Here is a 26,586-nt window from a genome sequence, read left to right as displayed (position 1 = left end):
TGTGGCCCTTCGACAGCAATGCAAAAAAAAGACAGATGCATTCAAAATGAGAGGCTACAAGGACTCTTGATGCTGCAATGATGAAATTATCTCAAAAACCAAGAGAGGAATTACTAAAAACTCTATTCTGCAATCAGACAAAAAAAAAAAAAAAAAATCGCACACCTCTTCAAGGAACCCCCACGGGTGGTCTATAAGCGTGGTCGCAATTTTGGAGATAGCTTGGTGAGATCTGACATGCCCTCTGAGCCCACTCAGACACTCTTTACACCTATCCCAAATGGGAACTACAAATGTGGCTCAGGTGCACAGTGCAATGGCACTATAAAAACATCCTTCAGACAGCCACATACAGGTCGAAAAATCCCTGTTAGGGGTATCATCTCATGCTAGAGTAATCATCACCTGTTCATGTGGAAACGAAAAGACAATTAAAACAACGCATAGCTGAACACCGCAGCTCAATCAGGTGTAAGAACATTGACTATCCAGTAGCAGCTCACTTTGTTGAAGCTAACCATCCAATACACAGGCATTGGGCATGTTGCTCTACCAAGAAGAGGAGGTAACATCGAGATCATACTACTACAAATTGAGGCTTAGTGGTTTGAATATTGACTTTGATCTCAGGCCTTTCTTATGAACAATTATTTATTTTATGAAGTCTTATAAATTGATATTTTCTTTCTAGAGCTTATTAGTGTACACAGAATATGTTCCCCCTGCTGATGATGCTCATTATGCATTAAGGTTGAACCAAAAGATTACATGTAACAAATATGAAATACGAACCAATTAAATATGTGAAATTGAATTAAAAATAATGCATTTTGATGCTAATATGATGTACAATATTCAATTATGTTTCTATATGATAACAATAGCCGAATTTGTTTTTACATTTTTTTTATTTCACTTTTATTTAAACAGGTAGGCAAGTTGAGACCAAGTTCTCATTTACAATTGCGACCTGGCCAAGATAAAGCAAAGCATTTCGACACATACAATGACACAGAGTTACACATGGAGTAAAACAAACATACAGTGCCTTGCGAAAGTATTCGGCCCCCTTGAACTTTGCGACCTTTTGCCACATTTCAGGCTTCAAACATAAAGATATAAAACTGTATTTTTTTGTGAAGAATCAACAACAAGTGGGACACAATCATGAAGTGGAACGACATTTATTGGACATTTCAAACTTTTTTAACAAATCAAAAACTGAAAAATTGGGCGTGCAAAATTATTCAGCCCCCTTAAGTTAAGACTTTGTAGCTCCACCTTTTGCTGCGATTACAGCTGTAAGTCGCTTGGGGTATGTCTCTATCAGTTTTGCACATCGAGAGACTGAATTTTTTTCCCATTCCTCCTTGCAAAACAGCTCGAGCTCAGTGAGGTTGGATGGAGAGCATTTGAACAGCAGTTTTCAGTTCTTTCCACAGATTCTCGATTGGATTCAGGTCTGGACTTTGACTTGGCCATTCTAACACCTGGATATGTTTATTTTTGAACCATTCCATTGTAGATTTTGCTTTATGTTTTGGATCATTGTCTTGTTGGAAGACAAATCTCCGTCCCAGTCTCAGGTCTTTTGCAGACTCCATCCGGTTTTACTTCCAGAATGGTCCTGTATTTGGCTCCATCCATCTTCCCATCAATTTTAACCATCTTCCCTGTCCCTGCTGAAGAAAAGCAGGCCCAAACCATGATGCTGCCACCACCATGTTTGACAGTGGGTATGGTGTGTTCAGGGTGATGGGCTGTGTTGATTTTACGCCAAACATAACATTTTGCATTGTTGCCAAAAAGTTCAATTTTGGTTTCATCTGACCAGAGCACCTTCTTCCACATGTTTGGTGTGTCTCCCAGGTGGCTTCTGGCAAACTTTAAACAACACTTTTTATGGATATCTTCAAGAAATTTCTTCCTCCTTGCCACTCTTCCATAAAGGCCAGATTTGTGCAATATACGACTGATTGTTGTCCTATGGACAGAGTCTCCCACCTCAGCTGTAGATCTCTGCAGTTCATCCAGAGTGATCATGGGCCTCTTGGATGCATCTCTGATCAGTCTTCTCCTTGTATGAGCTGAAAGTTTAGAGGGACGGCCAGGTCTTGGTAGATTTGCAGTGGTCTGATACTCCTTCCATTTCAATATTATCGCTTGCACAGTGCTCCTTGGGATGTTTAACCTCTTACATCTATGGGGGCGCTATTTCATTATTGGATAAAAAAACGTGCCCGTTTTAAGCTCAATACTTTGTCACAAAAAGATGCTCGACTATGCATATAATTGACTGCTTTGGAAAGAGAACACTCTGACGTTTCCAAAACTGCAAAGATATTGTCTGTGAGTGCCCCGGAACTGATGCTACAGGCGAAACAAAGATGAAACGTCAAACAGGAAATGAGCAGGATTTTTGAGGCACTGTTTTTCATTGTCTCTCATTGGAAGATTGGCCATAAGAGACTACATTTGCCAGGTGTCCGCCCGGTGTCCTCCGTCGACATTGGTGAGTCATCTTCAACTGCACATCTTTTTCCAAGCGATTCAGAGGAGAAAGTAGACATCCACAAATTATATATCAATGAAGAGATATGTGAAAAACACCTTGAGGATTGATTCTAAACAGCGTTTGCCGTGCTTCAGTCGATATTATGGAGTTAATTTGGAAAACAGTTCGCCGTTTTGATGACTGAATTTTCATTTTTTTTGGTACCCAAACGTGATGTACAAAACGGAGCGATTTCTCCTACACAAAGAATCTTTCAGGGAAAAACTGAACATTTGGTATGTAACTGAGAGTCTCCTCATTGAAAACATCCGAAGTTCTTCAAAGGTAAATGATTTTATTTGAATTCTTTTCTGGTTTTTGTGCAAATGTTGCCCTCTAAATGCTACGCTAAATGCTACGCTAGCTATCAATACTCTTACACAAATGCTTGTTTAGCTATGGTTGAAAAACATATTTTGAACATCTGAGATGACAGTGTTGTTAACAAAAGTCTAAGCTTGAGAGCAAATATATTTATTTCATTTCATTTGCGATTTTCATGAATAGTTAACGTTGCGTTATGCTAATGAGCTTGAGGCTATAAATAGGATCCCGGATCCGGGATTGCTCGACGCAAGAAGTTACAGCTTGGGAAATCTTTTTGTATCCAAATCCGGCTTTAAACTTCTTCACAACAGTATCTCGGACCTGCCTGGTGTGTTCCTTGTTCTTCATGATGCTCTCTGCGCTTTTAACGGACATCTGAGACTACCACAGTGCAGGTGCATTTATACGGAGACTTGATTACACACAGGTGGATTGTATTTATCATCATTCGTCATTTAGGTCAACATTGGATCATTCAGAGATCCTCACTGAACTTCTGAAAGTAAAGGGGCTGAATAATTTTGTACGCCCAATTTTTCAGTATTTGATTTGTTGAAAAAGTTTGAAATATCCAATAAATGTCGTTCTACTTCATGATTGTGTCCCACTTGTTGTTGATTCTTCACAAAAAATACAGTTTTATATCTTTATGTTTGAAGCCTGAAATGTGGCAAAAGGTCGCAAAGTTCAAGGGGGCTGAATACTTTCGCAAGGCACTGTACAGTCAATAAATAATACAGTATAAACAAGTCTATATACGATGTGAGTAAATGAGGTGAGATATGGGAGGTAAAGGCAAAAAAGGCCATGGTGGCAAAGTAAATACAATATATCAAGTAAAACACTGGAATGGTAGATTTGCAGTGGAAGAATGTGCAAAGTAGAAATAAAAATAATGGGGTGCAAAGGAGCAAAATAAATAAAATAAATACAGTAGGGAAAGAGGTAGTTGTTTGGGCTAAATTATATGTGGGCTATGTACAGGTGCAGTAATCTGTGAGCTGCTCTGACAGTTGGTGCTTAAAGCTAGTGAGTGAGATAAGTGTTTCCAGTTTCAGAGATTTTTGTAGTTCGTTCCAGTCATTGGCAGCAAAGAACTGGAAGGAGAGGCAGCCAAAGACAGAATTGGTTTTGGGGGTGACCAGAGAGATATACCTGCTGGAGCGCGTGCGACAGGTGGGTGATGCTATGGTGACCAGCGAGCTGAGATAAGGGGGGACTTTACCTAGCAGGGTCTTGTAGATGACATGGAGCCAGTGGGTTTGGCGACGAGTATGAAGTGAGGGCCAGCCAACGAGCGTACAGTTCGCAATATGGGGCGTTGGTGACAAAACGGATTGCACTGTGATAGACTGCATCCAATTTGTTGAGTAGGGTATTGGAGGCTATTTTGTAAATGACATCGGCGAAGTCGAGGATTGGTAGGATGGTCAGTTTTACAAGGGTATGTTTGGACGCATGAGTGAAGGATGCTTTGTTGCAAAATAGGAAGCCAATTCTAGATTTAACTTTGGATTGGAGATGTTTGATATGGGTCTGGAAGGAGAGTTTACAGTCTAACCAGACACCTAGGTATTTGTAGTTGTCCACGTATTCTAAGTCAGAGCCGTCCCGAGGAGCGATGTTGGACAGGCGGGCAGGTGCAGGCAGCGATCCGTTGAAGAGCATGCATTTAGTTTTACTTGTATTTAAGAGCCATTGGAGGCCACGGAAGGAGAGTTGTATGGCATTGAAGCTTGCCTGGAGGGTTGTTAAACCTCTTGCGACGAGCAAACCCGTATCCGGGAGCGTAATCATAGCCTCAAGTGCATTAGCATAACGCAACTTTTCTTATTCATGAAAATCGCAAATGAAATGAAATAAATATATTCAAACACAAGCTTAGCCTTTTGTTAACAACACTGTCATCTCAGATTTTCAAAATATGCGTTACAGCCAACGCTCGACAAGCATTTGTGTAAGTTTATCATGGCATAATGCTATGCTAGGCTCTGCTGGCAGCAGGCAACATTTTCACGAAAATAAGAAAAGCAACCAAATTAAATAATTTACCTTTGAAGAACTTTGGATGCTTTCACTCAGGAGACTTCCAGTTAGATAGCAAATGTTCCTTTTTTACAAAAAAAGGCGAAAAAGCTCCTGTTTCTTCACCATGCTTGGCTAAGAAATCGACCGAAAAATACTTAAACTATAACGCCAAACCTTTTTCAAAATTAGCTACAAAATATCGACAGACACACGGCAAATGTTGTTTAGGATCCATCGCCCTGTCCCCTTTGCAGAAAAGCATCCCCAAAGAATGATGTTTCCACCTCCATGCTTCACGGTTGGGATGGTATTCTTGGGGTTGTACTCATCCTTCTTCTTCCTCCAAACACGGCGAGTGGAGTTTAGACCAAAAAGCTCTATATTTTGTCTCATCACACCACATTACCTTCTCCCATTCCTCCTCTGGATCATCCAGATGGTCATTGGCAACCTTCAGACGGGCCTGGACATGCGCTGGCTTGAGCAGGGGACCATGCATGCGCTGCAGGATTTTAATCCATGACGGCGTAGTGTGTTACTAATGATTTTCTTTGAGACTGTGGTCCCAGCTCTCTTCAGGTCATTGACCACGTCCTGCCGTGTAGTTCTGGGCTGATCCCAAACCTTCCTCATGATCATTGATGCCCCACGAGGTGAGATCTTGCATGGAGCCCCAGACCGAGGGTGATTGACCGTCATCTTGAACTTCTTCCATTTTCTAATAATTGCGCCAACAGTTGTTGCCTTCTCACCAAGCTGCTTGCCTATTGTCCCATCCCAGCCTTGTGCAGGTCTACAATTGTATCCCTGATGTCCTTACCAACTCTCTGGTCTTGGCCATTGTGGAGAGGTTGGAGTCTGTTTGATTGAGTGTGTGGACAGGTGTCTTTTATACAGGTAACGAGTTCAAACAGGTTCAGTTAATACAGGTAATAAGTGGAGAACAGGAGGGCTTCAAAGAAAAACAGGTATGTGAGAGCCGGAATTCTTACTGGTTTGTAGGTGATCAAATACTTATGTCATGCAATAAAATGCAAATTAGTTACTTAATTAAAAATCATACAATGTGATTTTCTGGATTTTTGTTTAAGATTCCGTCTCTCACAGTTGAAGTGTACCTATGATAAAAATTACAGGCCTCTACATGCTTTGTAAGTAGGGAAACCTGCATAATCGGCAGTGTATCAAATACTTGTTCTCCCCACTGTACAGTGGGGGAAAAAAGTATTTAGTCAGCCACCAATTGTGCAAGTTCTCCCACTTAAAAATATGAGAGAGGCCTGTAATTTTCATCATAGGCACACTTCAACTATGACAGACAGAATGAGGAGAAAAAAATCCAGAAAATCACATTGTAGGATTTTTAATGAATTTATTTGCAAATTATGGTGGAAAATAAGTATTTGGTCAATAAATCTTCTTCAGGATTATGTACCTGTACAGGAACCAAATCTGCGGAAATTCCAGAGCGCCAACTAATTGTACTCGATACAACTCAAACTTTCATTAAAATTCACATGCAGGGTACTCAATTCAAGCCACACTCGTTGTGAATATAGCCAACATGTCAGATTTGTAAAATGCTTTTCCGCGAAAGCATGAGAAGCTATTATCTGATAGCATGCAGCCCCCAGAAACACACAAAGGGGACGTAAACAAAGAAATTAGCGTAGCCGGCGCTAACCAAAACACAGAAATAAAATATAAAACATTCATTACCTTTGATGAGCTTCTTTGTTGTTACTCCTATATGTCCCATAAACATCACAATTGGGTCTTTTTTTCGATTAAATCGATCCATATATACCCAAAATGTCCATTTATGAACACCGAGAAATCCATGGAAAAAGTCACGTTTCCGAACGCGACGTCATTTTATAAAATTCATAAAGTTGCCTATAAACTTTGACAAATCACTTCAACCTACTTCTGTAATCCAAGTTTAGGTATTAGTAAACGTTAATAAACGATCAAATTGATCACAGAGATATCTGTATTCAATAGCTAGAAGTTTTCAAAATGAAGTCCAGTTCCTAACGGGCATTTTTTTCAGTTGCGCACCTGAAGACAGGATGTGCTATTCAGTGATCTGACCAAGGATTAAGGGAACTGGAAATCACAACACTGGCGACATCGTGTGGAAGCTGTAGGAATTGCAAGCACAGTTCCATCATTTCTGACAAGCCTTAGACAATACAAAAACTGGCGGATGGATTTTTTCTTTGAAGATTTTGTGATCAGGTTTTCTTGCGATTTTGACAACGGAACTCGTTCTGTTATAGTCATAGACACCATTGAACCAGTTATAGAAACTTCAGAGTGTTTTCTATGCACACATACTAATCATATGCATATACTATATTCCTTGCATGAGTAGCAGGACTTTGAAATGTTGCACGATTTTTAACAGAATGTTGAAAAAAGTAGCTCGAACAGTTTATCTCAATACTTTGTTATATACCCTTTGTTGGCAATGACAGAGGTCAAACGTTTTCTGTAAGTCTTCACAAGGTTTTCACACACTGTTGCTGGTATTTTGGCCCATTCCTCCATGCAGATCTCCTCTAGAGCAGTGATGTTTTGGGGCTTTTGCTGGGCAACACAGACTTTCAACTCCCTCCAAAGATTTTCTATGGGGTTGAGATCTGGAGACTGGCTAGGCCACTCCAGGACCTTGAAATGCTTCTTACGAAGCCACTCCTTTGTTGCCTGGGCGGTGTGTAAAATATAAAACATTCATTGTCATGCTGAAAGACCCAGCCACGTTTCATCTTCAATGCCCTTGCTGATGGAAGGAGGTTTTCAATCAAAATCTCACGATACATGGCCCCATTCATTCTTTCCTTTACACGGATCAGTCATCCTGGTCCCTTTGCAGAAAAACATCCCCAAAGCATGATGTTTCCACCCCCGTGCTTCACAGTAGGTATGGTGTTCTTTGGATGCAACTCAGCATTCGTTGTCCTTCAAACACGACGAGTTGAGTTTTTACCAAAAAGTTATATTTTGGTTTCATCTGACCATATGACATTCTCCCAATCTTCACGTCTGGCACTGCAGGATTTGAGTCCCTGGCGGTGTAGTGTGTTACTGATGGTAGGCTTTGTTAATTTGGTCCCAGCTCTCTGCAGGTCATTCACTAGGTCCCCTCGTGTGGTTCTGGGATTTTTGCTCACCGTTCTTGTGATCATTTTGACCCCACGGCGTGAGATCTTGCGTGGAGCCCCAGATCAAGGGAGATTATCAGTGGTCTTGTATGTCTTCCATTTCCGAATAATTGCTCCCACAGTTGATTTCTTCAAACCAAGCTGCTTACCCATTGCAGATTCAGTCTTCCCAGCCTGGTGCAGGTCTACAATTTTGTTTCTGGTGTCCTTTGACAGCTCTTTGGTCTTGGCCATAATGGAGTTTGGAGTGTGACTGTTTGAGGTTGTGGACAGTTGTCTTTTATACTGATAAAAGACAACAAACAGGTGCCATTAATACAGGTAATGAGTTGAGGACAGAGGATCCTCTTAAAGAAGAAGTTACAGGTCTAAGAGAGCCAAAAATCTTGCTTGTTTGTAGGTGACCAAATAATTATTTTCCACCATAATTTGCAAATAAATTCAGTAAAAATTCTACAATGTGATTTTCTGGATTTTTGTTCTCTTTTTGTCTGTCATAGTTGAAGTGTACCTATGATGAAAATTACAGGCCTCTCTCATCTTTTTAAGTGGGAGAACTTGCACAATTGGTGGCTGACTAAATACTGTTTTGCCCCACTGTATATACAATGGATGCATGTTGAAGTTTTCCTACCTTCAAAGTCTCTTACAGTTGACTCCAATGCACATCGGAGTTATAAACCAGAGCAAAAACAAGACAGCGAAAAAAAACAGTAAAGTAATCACAGAAGTCAAAGGTTCATCATTACTCAGTTACTTCACACAGTAGTCATCACATCAGATACAGTAACTATAGACTAACAAGTGTAAAGCTCTCAACAAACATAGAACCAACATGATGTAAACATGGTGTTAAAATATCAAATGAAATGTTATTTGTCACACGTTTTGTAAACAGCAGGTGTTTAGTAGACTAACAGTGAAATGCTTACTTACGGGCTCTTCCCAAAAATGCAGAGACAAAAAAAAAATGTAAAAAATATTGGAATGATAATAACACAAGGAGAAATACACAATGTGTGACAATAACTTGGCTACAGTACCGAGTCGATGTGCAGGCGTACGTGGTAATTGAGGTCGATATGTATATGTAGGTAGAGGAACTAGGCAACAACATAGATAATAAGCAGTAGCAGCAGCATATGTGATGAATCAAAAGAGTTAGTGCAAAGGGGGTCAATAGAGATAGTGCAGGTAGCTATTTGGTTAACTATTTAGCAGTCTTATGGCTTAGGGGTAGAAGCTGTTCAGGGACCTGTTGGGTCCAGACTTGGTGCATCGGTACCGCTTAATAACCCATAATGACAAAGCGAGAAAACTGTTGTTGTTTTTTTTTGCAAATGTATTAAAAATAAAAAACAGAAATACCTTATTATAATACCTTAAGTATTCAGACTCTTTGCCATAAAGACTTGGAATTTAGCTCAGGTGCATCCTGTTTCCATTGATCATCCTTGATGTTTCTACAACTTGTTCACCTGTGTTAAATTGAATTGATTGGACATGATTTGGAAAGGCACACACCTGTCTATATAAGGTCCCACAGTTGACAGTGCATGTCAGAGCGAAAACCAAGCCATGCGGTTGAAGGAATTGTCCGTAGAGTTCTGAGACAGGACTGTGTCGAGGCACAAATCTGGGGAAGGTTACCAAAGCATTTCTGCAGAATTGAAGGACCCCAAAAACACAGTGGCTTCCATGATTCTTCAATGGAATAAGTTTGGAACCACCAATACTCTTCCTTGAGCTGGCCATCCAGCCAAACTGAGCAATCGGGGGAGAAAGGCTTTGGTCAGGGAGGTGAACAAGAACCCAATGGTCACTCTGACAGAGCTCCAGAGTTTCTCTGTGGAGATGGGAGAACCTTCCAGAAGGACAACCATCTCTGCAGCACTCCACCAATCAGGCCTTTATGGTAGAGTGAGCAGATGGAAGCTACTCCTCAGTAAAATGACAGCCTGCTTGAAGTTTGCCAAAAGGCACCTAAAGGACTCTCAGACCATGAGAAACAAGATTCTCTGGTCTGACAAAACCAAGATTGAACTGTTTGGACTGAATGCCAAGCGTCACGTCTGGAGGAAACCTGGCACTATCACTATGTTGACGAATGGTGGTGGCAGCATCATGCTGTGGGCAAGCTTTTCAGCGGCAGAGACTGGGAGACTAGTCAGGATCGAGAGAAAGATGAACGTAACAAAGTACAGTGAGATCCTTGATGAAAACCTGCTCTAGACTGCTCAGAACCTCAGACTGGGGCGACGGTTCACCTTCCAACCTCACAACGACCCAAGCACACTGCCAAGACAAGGCAGGAGTGGCTTCGGGACAAGACTCTGAATGTCCTTGAGTGGCCCAGCCAGAGTCCGGACTTGAACCCGATCAAAAATCTCTGGAGAGACCTGAAAATAGCAGTGCAGTGACGCTCCCATTCCAACCTGACAGAGCTTGAGTGGACCTGCAGAGAATAATGGGGAAAACTCCCCAAATACAGGTGTGCCGAGCTTGTAGCATCATACCCAAGAAGAATCGAGGCTGTAATCGCTCCCAAAGGTGTTTTAAGAGAGTACTTAGTAAAGTGTCTGAATACTTATGTAAATGTAATATTTCATTTGTTTAATACATTTGATAAAATGTACAACTACCTGTTTTTGCTTTGTCGTCATGGGGTATTGCAGGTAGATTGATGAAGGGCATTAAAAATATATATATATTTTTAGAACAAGGCTGTAACATAAGAAAGTGTGGAAAAAGTCAAGGGGCCTGAATACTTTCTGAATGCACTGTGACTTCTATTTTTTGGAGAATACACACCAATATAGCACTATCTGTACATTCAGAGGGTAGCTGGTTTCTGTACTACAATTCTACCAAGTATTTATACCACTGACAGACTTTTATGAGCTGTTTTGACTGCAACTAAGCATATATCTAAGGTAGGTTTGATTTTGTACACAATCATACTTAGTTATTACCAGTTATAACCATAGGCGAGTACACAAGGTGCTCCATCTATATCAGGTCAAGATCACCCCAACTGTTCCCCACCGCCCTCTGAGGATATGTATGATTGAATATTATGTCTCCAGATTCAAAGAAAACATTTTTTTTTAGATTTGCCATACAGTAGCTACTTTTCTGGGAATACAGCTCTCTGTGTAAATTCAGAGCTTATCCAAGTTCTTGTATTGCATATATCAAGTATTATACCATTTGACGACCTTGCATCCCATTGGCAGATTATTATATGCACAGATGATTATTTATTTTTTTAACCTTTATCTAACTAGGCAAGTCAGTTAAGAACAAATTCTTATTTTCTATGACAGCCTAGGAACAGTGGTTTAACTGCCTGTTCAGGGGCAGAATGACAGATTTGTAGCTTGTCAGCTCTGGGACTTGAACTTGCAACCTTCCGGTTACTAGTCCAACGCTCTAACCACTAGGCTACCCTACCTTATTGCAGTCATACATGGTATAGAAAAGTACAATCTTAGGCTCGCTAAAGAAATGCAGTTCCGTAGAAAAACATATGTTCTATATGTGGGGCGGCAGGGTAGCCTACTGGTTAGAGCATTGGACTAGCAACCGGAGGGTTGCAAGTTCAAACCCCCAAGCTGACAAGGTACAAATCTGTCATTCTGCCCTTGAACAGGCAGTTAACCCACTGTACCTAGGCCATCATTGAAAATAAGAATTTGTTCTTAACTGTCTTGCCTAGTTAAATAAAGGTAAAATAAAAAAAATGTGCACGTCTGCCAATAGCACTCCTCCAATATGCACTGCTCTGAATGTGCTGAGGAAGAGGCAGATTAGGGGAGAAGTACAGGCAAATGATCCAGCCAGTCTACTGTCACAGTCTGAAAATGGGTTTGCTCTGATATACACTCACAGCCCAATGGTGGACAGTTAATTTTAGGCTTATTCAACAGAACTGCAATGCCAAACAGTAATTCAAATGTTCAGATTGTACAGTGAATGAATTCTCATGTTCAACTCTGCATTAAAGGATGACATGCTTTGTATTTGTATTTGTATGTATTATGTATCCCCATTAGCTGTTGTCAAGGCAGCAGCTACTCTTCCTGGGGTCCTGCAACACGAAGGCAGCTATATACAGTCATGGCCAAAAGTTTTGAGAATGACACAAATATTAATTTTCACAAAGTTTGCTTCTTCAGTGTCTTTAGATATTTTTGTCAGATGTTACTATGGAATACTGAAGTATAATTACAAGCATTTCATAAGTGTCAAAGGCTTTTATTGACAATTACATGAAGTTGATGCAAAGAGTCAATATTTGCAGTGTTGACCCTTCTTTTTCAAGACCTCTGCAATCCGCCCTGGCATGATTTCAATTAACTTCTGGGCCACATCCTGACTGATGGCAGCCCGTTCTTGCATAATCAATGCTTGGAGTTTGTCAGAATTTGTTGGTTTTTGTTTGTCCACCCGCCTCTTGAGGATTGACCACAAGTTCTCAATGGGATTAAGGTCTGGGGAGTTTCCTGGCCATGGACCCAACATTTCGATGTTTTGTTCCCCGATGTTTTGTTCTTAGTTATCACTTTTGCCTTATGGCAAGGTGCTCCATCATGCTAGAAAAGGCATTGTTAGTCACCAAACTATTCCTGGATGGTTGGGAGAAGTTGCTCTCGGAGGATGTGTTGGTACAATTCTTTATTCATGGCTGTGTTCTTAGGTAAAATTGTGAGTGAGCCCACTCCCTTGGCTGAGAAGCAAACCCACTCCTTAATGCTCTCAGGATGCTTCACTGTTGGCATGACACAGGACTGATGGTAGCGCTCACCTTATCTTCTCCAGACAAGCTTTTTTCCGGATGCCCCAAACAATCGGAAAGGGGATTCATCAGAGAAAATTACATTACCCCAGTTCTCAGCAGTCAAGATGCACTCACACCTGCCTGCTGCCATTCCTGAGCAAGCTCTGTACTGGTGGTGCCCCGATCCCCCAGCTGAATCAACTTTAGGAGATGGTCTTGGCGCTTGCTGGACTTTCTTGTATGCCCTGAAGCCTTCTTCACAACAATTGAACCACTCTCCTTGAAGTTCTTGATGATCCAATTAATGGTTGATTTAGGTGTAATCTTACTGGCAGCAATATCCTTGCCTGTGAAGCCCTTTTTGTGCAAAGCAATGATGTGGTTCCTTGCAGGTAACCACGATTGACAGAGGAAGAACAATGATTCCAAGCACCACCCTCCTTTTGAGGCTTCCAGTCTGTTATTCAAACTCGATCAGCATGACAGAGTGATCTCCAGCCGTGTCCTCGTCAACGCTCACACCTGTGTTAATGAGAGAATCACTGACATGATGTCAGCTGGTCCTTTTGTGACAGGGCTGAAATGTAGTGGAAATGTAGTGGGGATTCGGTTCATTTGCATGGCAAAGAGAGACTTTACAATTAATTGAAATTCATCTGATCACCCTTCATAACATTCTGGAGTATATGCAAATTTCTGTCATACAAACTGAGGCAGCAGACTTTGTGAAAATGTATATTTTTGTCATTCTCAAAACCTTTGGCCACGACTGTACAATAGATGCATATAGAAGTATTCCTACCTTCAATGTCTCTGACAGTCTGACATACTGACACTGGAGTCAAAATGACCATAAAGGAATTGAAAGTCCATATTGATACAGAAACACTAAACACGTATTTAGATTTATTAAGAACAAGTTCACTGACAAAGTTGTGAAGAATTGAATACACCGCCTTTAGACTATGATATGGTCAAAATAACCCCATTCGGTGGTATGAGGGTTGAGAAGTTAACATCCCATCATGATTAATTGCCCAGTTGTCCATTATTTTGGCTAGATGAAATGTGACTTTGAAAGACGGGTCTCAAAGTAGCATAGGGGGTTTAAAGTGTGTGTGTGTGTGTGTGTGTTTGTGTGTGTGTGTGTGTGTGTGTGTGTGTTTCACCAGATCCCATCCAATTGAACACTTACAGGAGATTCTGGAGTGGCGCCCGAGACAGCGTTTTCCACCACCATCAACAAAACACCAAATTATGGAATTTCTTGTGAAAGAATGGTGTCACATCCATCCAGACACTTGTAGAATCTATGCCAAGGCACATTGAAGCTGTTTTGGCAGCTTGTGGTGGCCCCAAGCCCTATTAAAACACTTAATGTGGTTACCTGTGACATAGGTCGTCATAATGCTTCTTGACAGTGTCATAAAGTGTATTTTTAAGTTATTTAAAATATGATGAAAAAAAAACATGATTGCAAAAAATTCATTACAACAACAAAGGACTTATGAAACAAACTTTCAAACGAAAGGAAACTTCTTTGCAGGGAAACTTTTTGATTCTCTGCCATAATATAACGCAATATATGTCACAACAAGTGTAAATATATGGGTCGTAGCAGTGTTATGACCACATTATGACAGGTTATGACATGTCATGTCAGCTGTTATGACATGGTTATGACCGTGTCATAACGTAATATGACAGTGGGTGTCAAGTAAAGTTGAACCATTAGTACAATACAGCAGCAGATAACTTAAACCAAATAATCAATCAAATAATTTCCCACTACAACTTGTCCTGATTGTCCCCGTTTATTTATTTGTTCTTAAATGAATCCATGGATAACATCTTGGGTCCTGAATCCCCCCATAAGCCTGCAGAGCCAAACACAGCCCAGAGCAGAGCACTAGTGGACTGTGTCTCCACAGCTGTGAGAGGATCTACCACCGCTGGCATCTGCTCCTCTAACGTCCCATCCACTATTCTCGATGGTGCTGCGCTTCACCTAGGTGGTAAGCAAAGCAATCTGGAGAGAAAGAGGAGCGTCTTGGAGGGATAGACATAACAAAAACAAACAAAGACACACTAGCAGAAGTAAAGTCTGGGGATGCTACACTATGTTGATGAAACAGCAGGAGGGAATCTCTTGCTGCATTAAGACAGCTAGCTACGAAGGTCTAGTCAAACTGAACCGATTAGAATTACAATGGTCTTTCAGTCAAATACCTTACAGGTTAACACATTATTGGTATTTATTGATTTCATATTAAACAAGATGTGTCAGTGTGGATTATTTGTTTTAGGTTGGGTCATACAGTGTCATGGTATAAAATAATTTGGGTCTATACCATCTTATATTAGCCCAACCTTTAATTGCTTTTCCCTCATCAAGTTAGGTGATCAGTATTTGTAACAATGTACTGTATACATTACAATTCATATGAGCCTGTCCCTCCCATTTAATGTTCTCAATAAGATGGCCTAATTAACACAGTTCTGCTTAAAATGGAGTGAGGGAGACTGCTGATCAGCAAGGCCCTCCCCTGTGATTCACAATGTTCAGCCATGGATAAAAAATTCATGAGGTTATTTCGTTTTTTATGGGGCAGCTTGTAGTGAATCAGAATAGGGCAGATAGGCTGGTGTTATGACATTCCGTTTTAAAGGTTGCCGTGATGGCCATGTTAAAACAAGCACTGCCGAAAATCAACAAACAAGAGAGTCTTGGTTGCATGCACCGCGGTGGTGGTGGTGGTTGTGTGTGTGTGTGTGTGTGTGTGTGTGTGTGTGTGTGTGTGTGTGTGTGTGTGTGTGTGTGTGTGTGTGTGTGTGTGTGTGTGTGTGTGTGTGTGTTATGAAGGGAGGATCAAGCCATCCTACCAACACATACCTTTATTAATAATTGACTTCTGTCATGTGAAATGTAATGAATAATAGTGATACACCACAAACATGTCTCATATGCTTTAGGCTTACAGTGTATACTCTATTACACGTACTCGTTACACAGGCACAAGAACTTTGGTGAACAGTAAAGCTTTGTCATGGATTGTACGGTGTATGTTGTGTCCTTCACAAATCATTTCCGTCTCTTCATGAAGGACATACAGCAAGGACAAATGGACAGAAGTGTTTAACCGCAGATAAGGAAAGAGGGTTCGACATGAGCATTAACATCTAGAGTAAACCACCAGGGATGTGGTGGAGCAGTAACTGTCGATTCTTAGTGCTCTTTATTAACTTTAGGCAGGGAATATAGCCCGGCAGATTGTGTATGGTTCCCGACACCGGTTACATTAACCCTAATCTTAACCCTACACTTAACCAATTTCGATCCGTAGGTCTAACAGAGTCTCCATGACATTACTTTACAGATGTACATCCAGACAACCACGCTGACCATCTCTGTGAGCCTGAGTGCATCTGTCTCTCTGGGGATGCTGTACATGCCCAAGGTCTACGTGATCCTCAGACACCCGGAGCAGAACGTTCCCAAACGCACACGCAGCCTCAAGGCTGTGGTCACAGCTGCCACCATGTCCAACAAGTTCAACCCCAAGGCCAGCCTACGTCCCAATGGAGAAGCAAAGTCCGAGTTGTGTGAGAGCCTGGAAACACAAGGTGAGTTATAAGGTGATGACTAATATATGCTATATATACTGAACAAAAATATCAATGCAACGTGCAATAATTTCAACGTTTTACTGAGTTACAGTTCATATGAGGAAATCAGTCAATTGAAATAAATTCATTCTGCACTATTCTATGGATTTCACATGACTGGAAATACAGATATGCCTCTGTTGGTCACAGAGACCTTATTAAAAGAAATGGGCCTCTCAATGGGCCTCAGGATTTCGTGACGATATTTCTGTACATTCAAATTGCCATAGATAAAATGGAATTGTGTTCGTTGTACATAGCTTGTGCCTGCCCATACCATAACCCCAATGCCACCATTGGGCACTCTTTTCACAACGTTGACATCAGCACACTGCTCACCCACAATTCTCTAAAACAACGCTGGAGGCGGCTTATGGTAGAGAAATTAATTTTTTTATTCTCTGGCAACATTCCTGCAGTCAGCATGCCACTTGCACATTCCCTCAAAACTTGAGACATCTGTGGCATTGTTGTGTGACAAAACTACACATTTTAGAGTAGCCTTTTATTGTCCCCTGCATAAGGTGCACCTGTGTAATGAGCATGCTGTTTAATCAGCTTCTTGATATGCTTCACCTTATTTCAGCTTACGAAATATGGGACCAACACTTTACATGTTGTGTTTATATTGTTGTTCAGTGTACATGTCAGCCTTGGCTGAGAGCACCCTTATGTGTCTTTAAATGTTAAATGTATTTTACCCTTCAGGCACTGTAAATTATGTGAATAAATTGGTTTAAGAGGTGGAAAGCAAAGTCTCCAAATCATTATTTACTGGCCACCTTGCGTTGTTGTTATTTTACATTTGATGTAGGAAATGAGCTGCCATTTTTAATTTTAAGTCAGTTTGTGAGTTGAGGGAGGCATTAAAACATTCCATGATAGGCTCAAAATCTCCACTGTGTGTGAATATCACTAAGGAGGGCATTAATACCAGGAGTGGTGTACTGTATAGTCCTACTTCACCAGATACCTCAAAGCCATATACAATTAACCTATTGTATTGTATTGAATGTATGAGATCCATTTCAATGCTTGTTATACACCATATATAATAACAACCATGTTTTATTTTATAATTTCAACGCATTCGGTAGACTATCACAGAAAGACACTGTTCAATATGCTGAACAGGTATATTTTCAGCAGTTTGGCTCAGATTTGTGGCTTTGTGTTCAAAGCCCGGTGTAATTAATTGAGAGGTAAATGAGTTTCCTTTCTGAACCAGCTGAACCTCTCTCTGCTTGAGTCCATCTCCCTCTAATTTCAATAGCAATAAAAATGCTTGGTGGTTTCTGGGACAGACTCTGGCTTTATACAACTGTGGTAAATAATGATTTCAACCATTGACTCAGCAGAAAATGTCTCAGGTGATGGCCAAAACACTCACCCACACGGCTGGCTCGCTTCCCTCAGAAAAGAAAGTCGGTAATGTCTGTCAATAGAGATAGACTCCCTGTTTGTTGGTAAATCTTAATGACGGATGCATATCGTGATGATTCACGGTTCCCGAGAGCTAGCCCACAGTATTTTGGGGATTATTTAGCACCTGCAAATTTTATTCCACTGATAACAAAAGTACAGAGATGTTCCCCAAAAATACATTGTAGACAATTTACTGTAGTTGTTTATATTGAATGCAACATCGCAAATATTTGATGGCAAAAGGATGAGGATGCTGAGCATGGTGTGGCGTTACATAACATCTACACATAGGCCTTTGTCTTAAAAACTTGTATTTAGTTTAACGACAACAGTGACGATGTAACAATAAGTGGGGAGAGGGAGATTTGATAGCAAGCACAAATTCCTCGCCTATCTGTTTACAAGGGGCATACAGTGCATAGGTATTTGAATAAGCACCATTTGGCATTGCCATTACGGACACATTGCATGATGGTGCGGAAAGTAGCCTAGTGGTTAGTGCATTGGGCCATTAACCAAAAGGTTGCAGGATCAAATCCCTGAGCTGACAAGGTAAAAGTCTGTTATTCTGCCCTTGAACAAGGCAAAAAAAAACACTGTTCCCTGGTAGGCTGTCATTGTAAATAAGAATTTGTTCTTACTGACTTGCCTAGTCAAATGTAAAAATTATTTTTTAGAAAAATACCTGTCTCGCCGTCTCTCTGACTGGCTGACATTGGTAGCAGGGATGGTAAAATGTATCCGCTCCGGCTCAGCAGATCACATAAGACGGTCAGGAGAGAACTGGAGAGTTGAGGCTTGATTACCCAGTAGACAGGGTAGGAAGAGGTGGAGGTCTGGGAGGGGATTGAGAGCCCCCCCACTGTACAAATACGACAGGGACAATATACAGTGTGTGTGTGTGTGTGTGTGTGTGTGTGTGTGTGTGTGTGTGTGTGTGTGTGTGTGTGTGTGTGTGTGTGTGTGTGTGTGTGTGTGTGTGTGTGTGTGTGTGTGTGTGTGTGTGTGTGTGTGTGTGTGTGTATATATATATATATACATATATTCACACACACACAGACACACACATACAGTGCATAGGTTTTGAAGAGTAGTGTGTGTGTGTACATATATATATATACAGTACCTTGCGAAGGTATTCGGCCCCCTTGAACTTTGCGACCTTTTGCCACATTTCAGGCTTCAAACATAAAGATATAAAACTGTATTTTTTTGTGAAGAATCAACAACAAATGGGACATAATCATGAAGTGGAACGACATTTATTGGATATTTCAAACTTTTTGAACAATTCAAAAACTGAAAAATTGGGCGTGCAAAATTATTCAGCCCCTTTACTTTCAGTGCAGCAAACTCTCTCCAGAAGTTCAGTGAGGATCTCTGAATGATCCAATGTTGACCTAAGTGACTAATGATGATAAATACAATCCACCTGTGTGTAATCAAGTCTCCGTATAAATGCACCTGCACTGTGATAGTCTCAGAGGTCCGTTAAAAGCGCAGAGAGCATCATGAAGAACAAGGAACACACCAGGCAGGTCCGAGATACTGTTGTGAAGAAGTTTAAAGCCGGATTTGGATACAAAAAGATTTCCCAAGCTTTAAACATCCCAAGGAGCACTGTGCAAGCGATAATATTGAAATGGAAGCAGTATCAGACCACTGCAAATCTACCAAGACCTGGCCATCCCTCTAAACTTTCAGCTCATACAAGGAGAAAACTGATCAGAGATGCAGCCAAGAGGCCCATGATCACTCTGGATGAACTGCAGAGATCTACAGCTGAGGTGGGAGACTCTGTCCATAGGACAACAATCAGTCGTATATTGCACACACACACCTTTATGGAAGAGTGGCAAGAAGAAAGCCATTTCTTAAAGATATCCATAAAAAGTGTTGTTTAAAGTTTGCCACAAGCCACCTGGGAGACACACCAAACATGTGGAAGAAGGTGCTCTGGTCAGATGAAACCAAAATTGAACTTTTTGGCAACAATGCAAAACATTATGTTTGGCGTAAAAGCAACACAGCTCATCACGCTGTCCACACCATCCCCATATATACATATATATATATATATACACACACACTACTCTTCAAAACTTTGGGGTCAGTTAGAAATGTCCTTGTTTTTGAAAGAAAAACACATTTTTTGTCCATTAAAATAACATCAAACTGATCATATATACAGTGTAGACATTGTTGATGTTGTAAAAGACTATTGGACCTGGAAATGGCATATTTTGTTATGGAATATCTACGTAGCAACCCTCACTCCTGTGTTCCAATGGAACGTTTTGTTAGCTAATCCAAGTTTATCATTTTAAAAGGCTAATTGATCATTAGTAAACCCTTTTGCAATCATGTTAGCACAGCTGAAAACTGTTGTTCTGCTTAAAGAAGCAATCAAACTGGCCTTCTTTAGACTAGTTGAGTATCTGGAGAATCAGCATTTATGAGTTCAATTACAGGTTCAAAATGGCCAGAAACAAAGACGTTCATCTGAAACTTGTCAGTCTATTCTTGTTCTGAGAAATGAAGGCTATTCCATGCGAATAGCCTATTCCATCTCGTACAACGCTGTGTACTACTCCCTTCACAGAATAGTGCAAACTGTCTCTATCCAGAATAGAAAAAAGAGTGGGAGGCCCCGTTGCACAAATGTATTTTTTAACCACAGTCCGTTCGTTTTTGGACATTGATTGAACTGCATCCCTCTCTGTCTTAGAAAGATTACGTCGTGTTTGGTTGGAGTCAATTTTACCCTTAAACAGATTCTCCACATCAAAATTCACCTTTGTGGCAAATGTATTTAGTGTGGCATTCTGGACGATGGGACAAAAGGTGGACTTGGACTTAAAAGGTGTTTGAGGGCACAGAAACTGCCTGACCTGTCTGTAGTTGGAGAGATGTTTTGATTGTACCAGGCCTTCAGATGTAGATTTCTGTAGAAACAAAATAGGTCAATCTTTGTATTGAATTAATTTGTTGAGTATGTGGGGGCAAAGGACAGTCCTTTAGACAAAACCTTACATAATCATCAGAAAGGGGTTCTCCAGAAAAGTTTATCACAGCCTTGTTCTTGTCCTGCTCCGTGTGGTTGGATAGTCTTGATTTCTTCCTCCCCTCCGTGTTGGCCTCTTCCGCATCCTCTCCCTCTCTTGTTGAGGAACATTGCGTGACTCCTCTTCCTGATCTAAAAAATCTTGGAAGGAGCTGGCCTCGGAGTGTCAGGGGTGATCCTCATCGTCACTGCTCGTTAAGTTGAAAGAATCAGCTTCCTCCTCTGCGGATGTGTTGGTTTTCTCAAGGCAAAGAGAAACAGTTAAACCAAAGGGAAAGTTTTGGGATTTACAAACGACAGGCCACTAAGTACCCTGGTTTAAATGAAGATAGGGATTTACAAACGACAGGCCACTAAGTACCCTGGTTTAAATGAAGATACGGATTTACAAACTACAGGCCACTAAGTACCCTGGTTTAAATGAAGATACGGATTTACAAACTACAGGCCACTAAGTACCCTGGTTTAAATGAAGATACGGATTTACAAACTACAGGCCACTAAGTACCCTGGTTTAAATGAAGATACGGATTTACAAACTACAGGCCACTAAGTACCCTGGTTTAAATGAAGATACGGATTTACAAACTGCAGGCCACTAAGTACCCTGGTTTAAATTAAGATACGGATTTACAAACTACAGGCCACTAAGTACCCTGGTTTAAATGAAGATATGGATTTACAAACTACAGGCCACTAAGTACCCTGGTTTAAATGAAGATACGGATTTACAAACTACAGGCCACTAAGTACCCTGGTTTAAATGAAGATACGGATTTACAAACTACAGGCCACTAAGTACCCTGGTTTTAATGAAGATATGGATTTACAAACTACAGGCCACTAAGCACCCTGGTTTAAATGAAGATATGGATTTCTCACCTTTTCTGTAGGGTCGTGATTGGTCCATTTGCTGTCATCTAGTGGACATTTTTCTCTATTGCACTCAGCTATGTTTAGACTGTTGTTGTTCATGTTTGCTGTGTTCTAGTGTACTTTGTAATATATTGCTTTATTATCCTTGACACTTCTCCCAGTCATGTTTAAGGTTAGAACTACCTTTCTAGGCGTTCTGATACTTCTAGCTTGGAGTTGAATCTTTTGACAACATAGCTGAAGTATTTCACTTTTTAATGTATAGTACTAGGTGTGTCCAATCAATTTTGTAACCACTCCCTCTTCCAATTAGGGCTAATTGGAAAAGCTGTTCAAAAGAGGACATTGTATTATTTCTTTGTACTCCCTGACGAAAGTCATGCAGCTGAAACGCGTCAGATTTCTTAAAACTTTGTTTCTATTGAACATGCCATACCATTAAAGGCATTTTAATTAATTAAATGGAAAGTGCCTTGGTTCTTCTTTATTTTTTAGTCTAAAGGCCGGTTTTATTGCTTCTTTAATCAGAACAACAGTTTTCAGCTGTGCTAACATAATTGCAAAAGGGTATTCTAATCATCAATCAGCCTTTTAAAATGATAAACTTGGATTAGCCAACACAACTTGGCATTGGAACACAGGACTGGTGGTTGCTGATAATGGGCCTCTGTCCACCTATGTAGATATTCCATTAAAAATCTGCCATTTCCAGCTACAAAAGTAATTTACAATATGAACAATGGACTTTATTGACCACTGTATTTTTGACCAATTTGATGTTATTTTAATGTACACACACACTACTGTTCAAACACATACACTGAGAATTCCATACATTAAGAACACCTTCCTAATATTGATTCTTCCCTCCTTCAGAACATCCTCAATTTTTCAGTGCATGGACTCTACAAGCTGTCAAAAGCGTTCCAAGGGGATGCTGGCTCATGTTGACTCAAATGCTTCCCACAGTTGTGTCAAGTTGGCTGGGTATCCTTTGGGTGGTGGACATTTATTGATACAAACGGGAAACTGTTGATTGTGAAGAACCCAGCAGCGTTTCAGTTCTTGACACAAACTTGTGCACCAGGCACCAACTGCCATACCCCGTTCAAAGGCACTTCAATTTTTTGTCTTGCTCATTCACCCTCTGAATTGCACACATAAGTACATAAGCCATGTCTCAATTGTCTCACGGCTTAAAAATCCTTCTTTAACCCCTCTCCTCCCCTTCATCAACACTGATAGAAGTGGATTTAACAAGTGACATCAGTAAGGGATCATTGCTTTCACCTGGATTCACCTGGTCAGTCTATGTAATGGAAAGAGCAGGTGTTCATAATGTTTTGTATACTCAGTTTACCTACAGATACATCTATATATGAAACTTGATCCAACCTGTAGCTGAAACGACATGGTATTTACTCTTAGGTGGATATAACATAATTTATGTTTCTGGATATGTCATCATTGATATCCACCTGTCAATGTACTAAGCACAAAGTAGAAAATCTGCACCACTACTTACAAACCACAATGTATACAGTACAGCAATAACTTTGATGTTGCGCTGACCTTGTCTCTGCGTTGATCTCATCTCCTTCTTTCTCTTCTCTTTCAGCTTTCACCACAAAACAAACATACATCAGCTACAGCAACCATGCAATCTAGGAGAGGAAGGCCATCATCATTGCTCAGGATGGTCACCTCGTGGAACATTTTCTTATGCAGTGGAAATGGGGGGAAAAATAGAGCAAGAAAATGGACATGGGACATGTGAGGAATTGTGAAGAAGAATTTCATAGGGAGTAGCCATTGTTAAGGACGGAGAAAAGACAAACAGAGATGCAGGAAGGGACCCTCAGGGGACCCCAACAGAACAAATACAGTATAATTGTGATGTTCCATCTTGTGTTGGCCATGGCAGACAAGACAAACACTTCCCTCCTGGCCAGAGTCCAGAGTACAGAGAGGATTCATGCAGGATGGGGCTTCTAATCCCTTCTTGTTGTTTACATTTCTGCGTTACCTTCTCTTTCACTATGACTTCCCATCTCAAGCTGACAATTGAAAGAATCTGTTTAGGTGTGTGCAATTCGCAATGTTGTAGTCTGCCAGTGTTGTCATCAGTAAGTGACATTGCTCTCAGTGCTTTGGGAAGTTGCAGAAACACCAGTTTAAGAGTGGTCTGTCCTTAAATGTCTAGGAAGACTTTAAATCATGTAATTGTTAAAAGATATACTTCTAAAAGTATTCCAGGTTTTTCTTTTTAAATACTGGATGGAAAAGATTATTCCAACAATGCAGGATACTTGTACTCCATCATAAAAAAATATATAATGATGTTGACAACAAAGAATATGGTCATTATTGATTTTAAGCATGCCAGTTTGAACATCCTGTGTTGTGTTGTTAAAAAAATAATATTTAGAATGCGTTCAAACTATGTTGCAGTGTTGTTCCCATTGTTTGGGCCTGAGCCTATTGTACGTATTCTCCAAACTGGTCTAGTGATTGATCTTTGTTTATTTGTGCTAAAGTGAGGCCCCTAAAGTGAGGCCCTACAGTGAAATACCACAGCTGACCCCAATCCATTTCCACCAGCTATACTCCTGGTCACACGTAGAGGTTTTCATTGATTGATATGATTTATTTAAGCACCATACACCTACCAGTGCCCAGTCCACATGGGATAACACAACACTACTAAATACAATTGTCCTTTTACTCAAGGTACAGCTAAGTTGTACAGATCTAAATCCATTAATATGGAGATATAGTATGCACTGGCGAGTTGCCACACAGTATTCATTCACCCAAGATGATATCCATCAAGAGACTAATTCATCACACCAAAAAAATGTCATCTCTGAGGACTGTCATGTTCTGTAAAATGCTTCAGGGATATGTTCGTATACTTTATGACTGATGCCTTAAGCTGCAGAAAATAACCTACTCAAGACAAAATGCAAAAGGATCCAGTACTCATTTCAGTCACCAACAGCTCTCTGAATAAATACAATATATGACCAAAAGTATATGGACACCTGATCGTCGAACATCTCGTTCCAAAATCATGGTCATTAATATGGGGTTGGTCCCCCCTTTGCTCCTGTAACAGCCTATGCTCTTCTGGGAAGGCTTTCCACTAGATGTTGGAACATTGCTTCGAAGACTTGCTTCAATTCAGCCACAAGAGCATGAGTGAGGTAGGGCACTGATGTTGGGCGATTAGGCCTGGCGGGTTGAGGTCAGGGCTCTGTGCAGGCGAGTCAAGGTCTTCCATACTGGTTTCAACAAACCATTTGTCAGGCTGAAACAGGAAAGGGCCTTCCCCAAACTGTTGCCACAAAATTGGAAGCACAGAATAATCTAGTAAGTCATTGTGTGCTGTAGCGTTAAGATTTCCCATCACTGGAACTAAGGGGCCTAGCCCGAACCATGAAAAATAGCCCCAGACCGTTACACCAATCTTTGAATTTGGCACTATGCATCCAGGCAGGTAGCGTTCTCCTGGCAACCACCAAACCCAGATTTGTCCGTTGGACTGCCAGATGGTGAAGCAAGATTCATCACTCCAGAGAACTCTTTTCCACTGCTCCAGTCCTATGGCAGCAAGCTTTACACCACTCCAGCCGACACTTGGCATTGCGCATGGTGATCTTAGGCTTGTGTGTCACTGCTTGGCCATGGATAACCATTTCATGAACAGTACTTGTGCTGACATTGCTTCCAGAGGCAGTTTGGAACTTGGTAGTGCTTCAGCATCACGTTCTGTGAGCTTGTGTGGCCTACCACTTCGAGGCAGAGCCGTTGTTACTCCTAGACGTTTCCACTTCACAATAACAGCACTTACAGTTGACTGGGGCCGCTCTAGCAGGGCAGAAATTTTACAAATGCCTTTTTGGAAAGGTGGCATCCTATGACGGTGCCACATTGAAAGTCACTGGGCTCTTCAGTATGTTCATTCTACTGCTAATGTTTGTCTATGGTGATTGCATGGCTGTGCGCGCAATTGTATACACCTGTCAGCAACGGGTGGGGCTGAAATAGCCAAATCCACTCATTTCAAGGGTTGTCCACATTCTTTTGTATATATAGTTTATATCAGAGGTGGGTTCTGTAAATCTGAGCAGCCCTTTAGTTTTTCTAGGGAAAAATTGTGAGGTCACTTGTGATGTGAATCCAATGCTTCTTTTCCATCTATCCCTCTGTATTACTTTGAACACCAGTTGTGTTGCAGAAATAAAATAATTTGAGTGTTGACGAAATTAGTTAATGTATGTTATTAAATAGATTGATGATGTCTGCTTTTATGTCCCGACAAAACTGAAAAGGGAAAAATGTGAACAAAAAATAAACAGTGCCTGACTATCTGACTATGTATTTGTAAAACCTATTGAAAACGAATGAAGTGTGTGGAGCATGTCCAGTTATTTTTATACAAAATCACATTTCTAATTAAAATGTTTTTAAAATTCCAAGCCTCTCTTCGTTTTCTCTCAGTATTGCATTTTTATTGCTTTTTTATGACCGAAAGAGTCTGTTGTTCAGAATGGGAAACAGTAAAGTAATAATTGACTGTAAAAGTGCAACATTTGCCTGTTCCGTATGAGAGGAGGCCTCGCTCCCCTGGTCTGGAGAAGTAGTCAGACATGTCAGATAGAGAGGGAGAGAGAGAGTGATAAAGTGATGTTATTCA

The 26,586-nt window shown here is 40.7% G+C and overlaps 1 protein-coding gene across 1 annotated transcript in view; it reads left to right on the top strand.

Annotated features, from left to right (window-relative positions):
- The window catches only part of LOC135542291 (metabotropic glutamate receptor 4-like), a 281,114-nt gene extending 254,752 nt beyond the window's left edge, over positions 1 to 26,362 (top strand). Inside the window, exons 9-10 of the mRNA XM_064969153.1 lie at positions 16,234 to 16,480; positions 23,506 to 26,362. Coding sequence (XP_064825225.1) covers positions 16,234 to 16,480; positions 23,506 to 23,555 — 297 coding nt within the window. The 3' untranslated portion in view covers positions 23,556 to 26,362. The remainder of the gene's footprint in view (positions 1 to 16,233; positions 16,481 to 23,505) is intronic.
- The last annotated feature ends 224 nt before the right edge of the window (positions 26,363 to 26,586 follow it).

This window comes from Oncorhynchus masou, chromosome 6, assembly GCF_036934945.1.
Source record: "Oncorhynchus masou masou isolate Uvic2021 chromosome 6, UVic_Omas_1.1, whole genome shotgun sequence".
NCBI lineage: Eukaryota > Metazoa > Chordata > Actinopteri > Salmoniformes > Salmonidae > Oncorhynchus > Oncorhynchus masou.
This window is presented reverse-complemented; position numbering and strand designations above follow the sequence as displayed.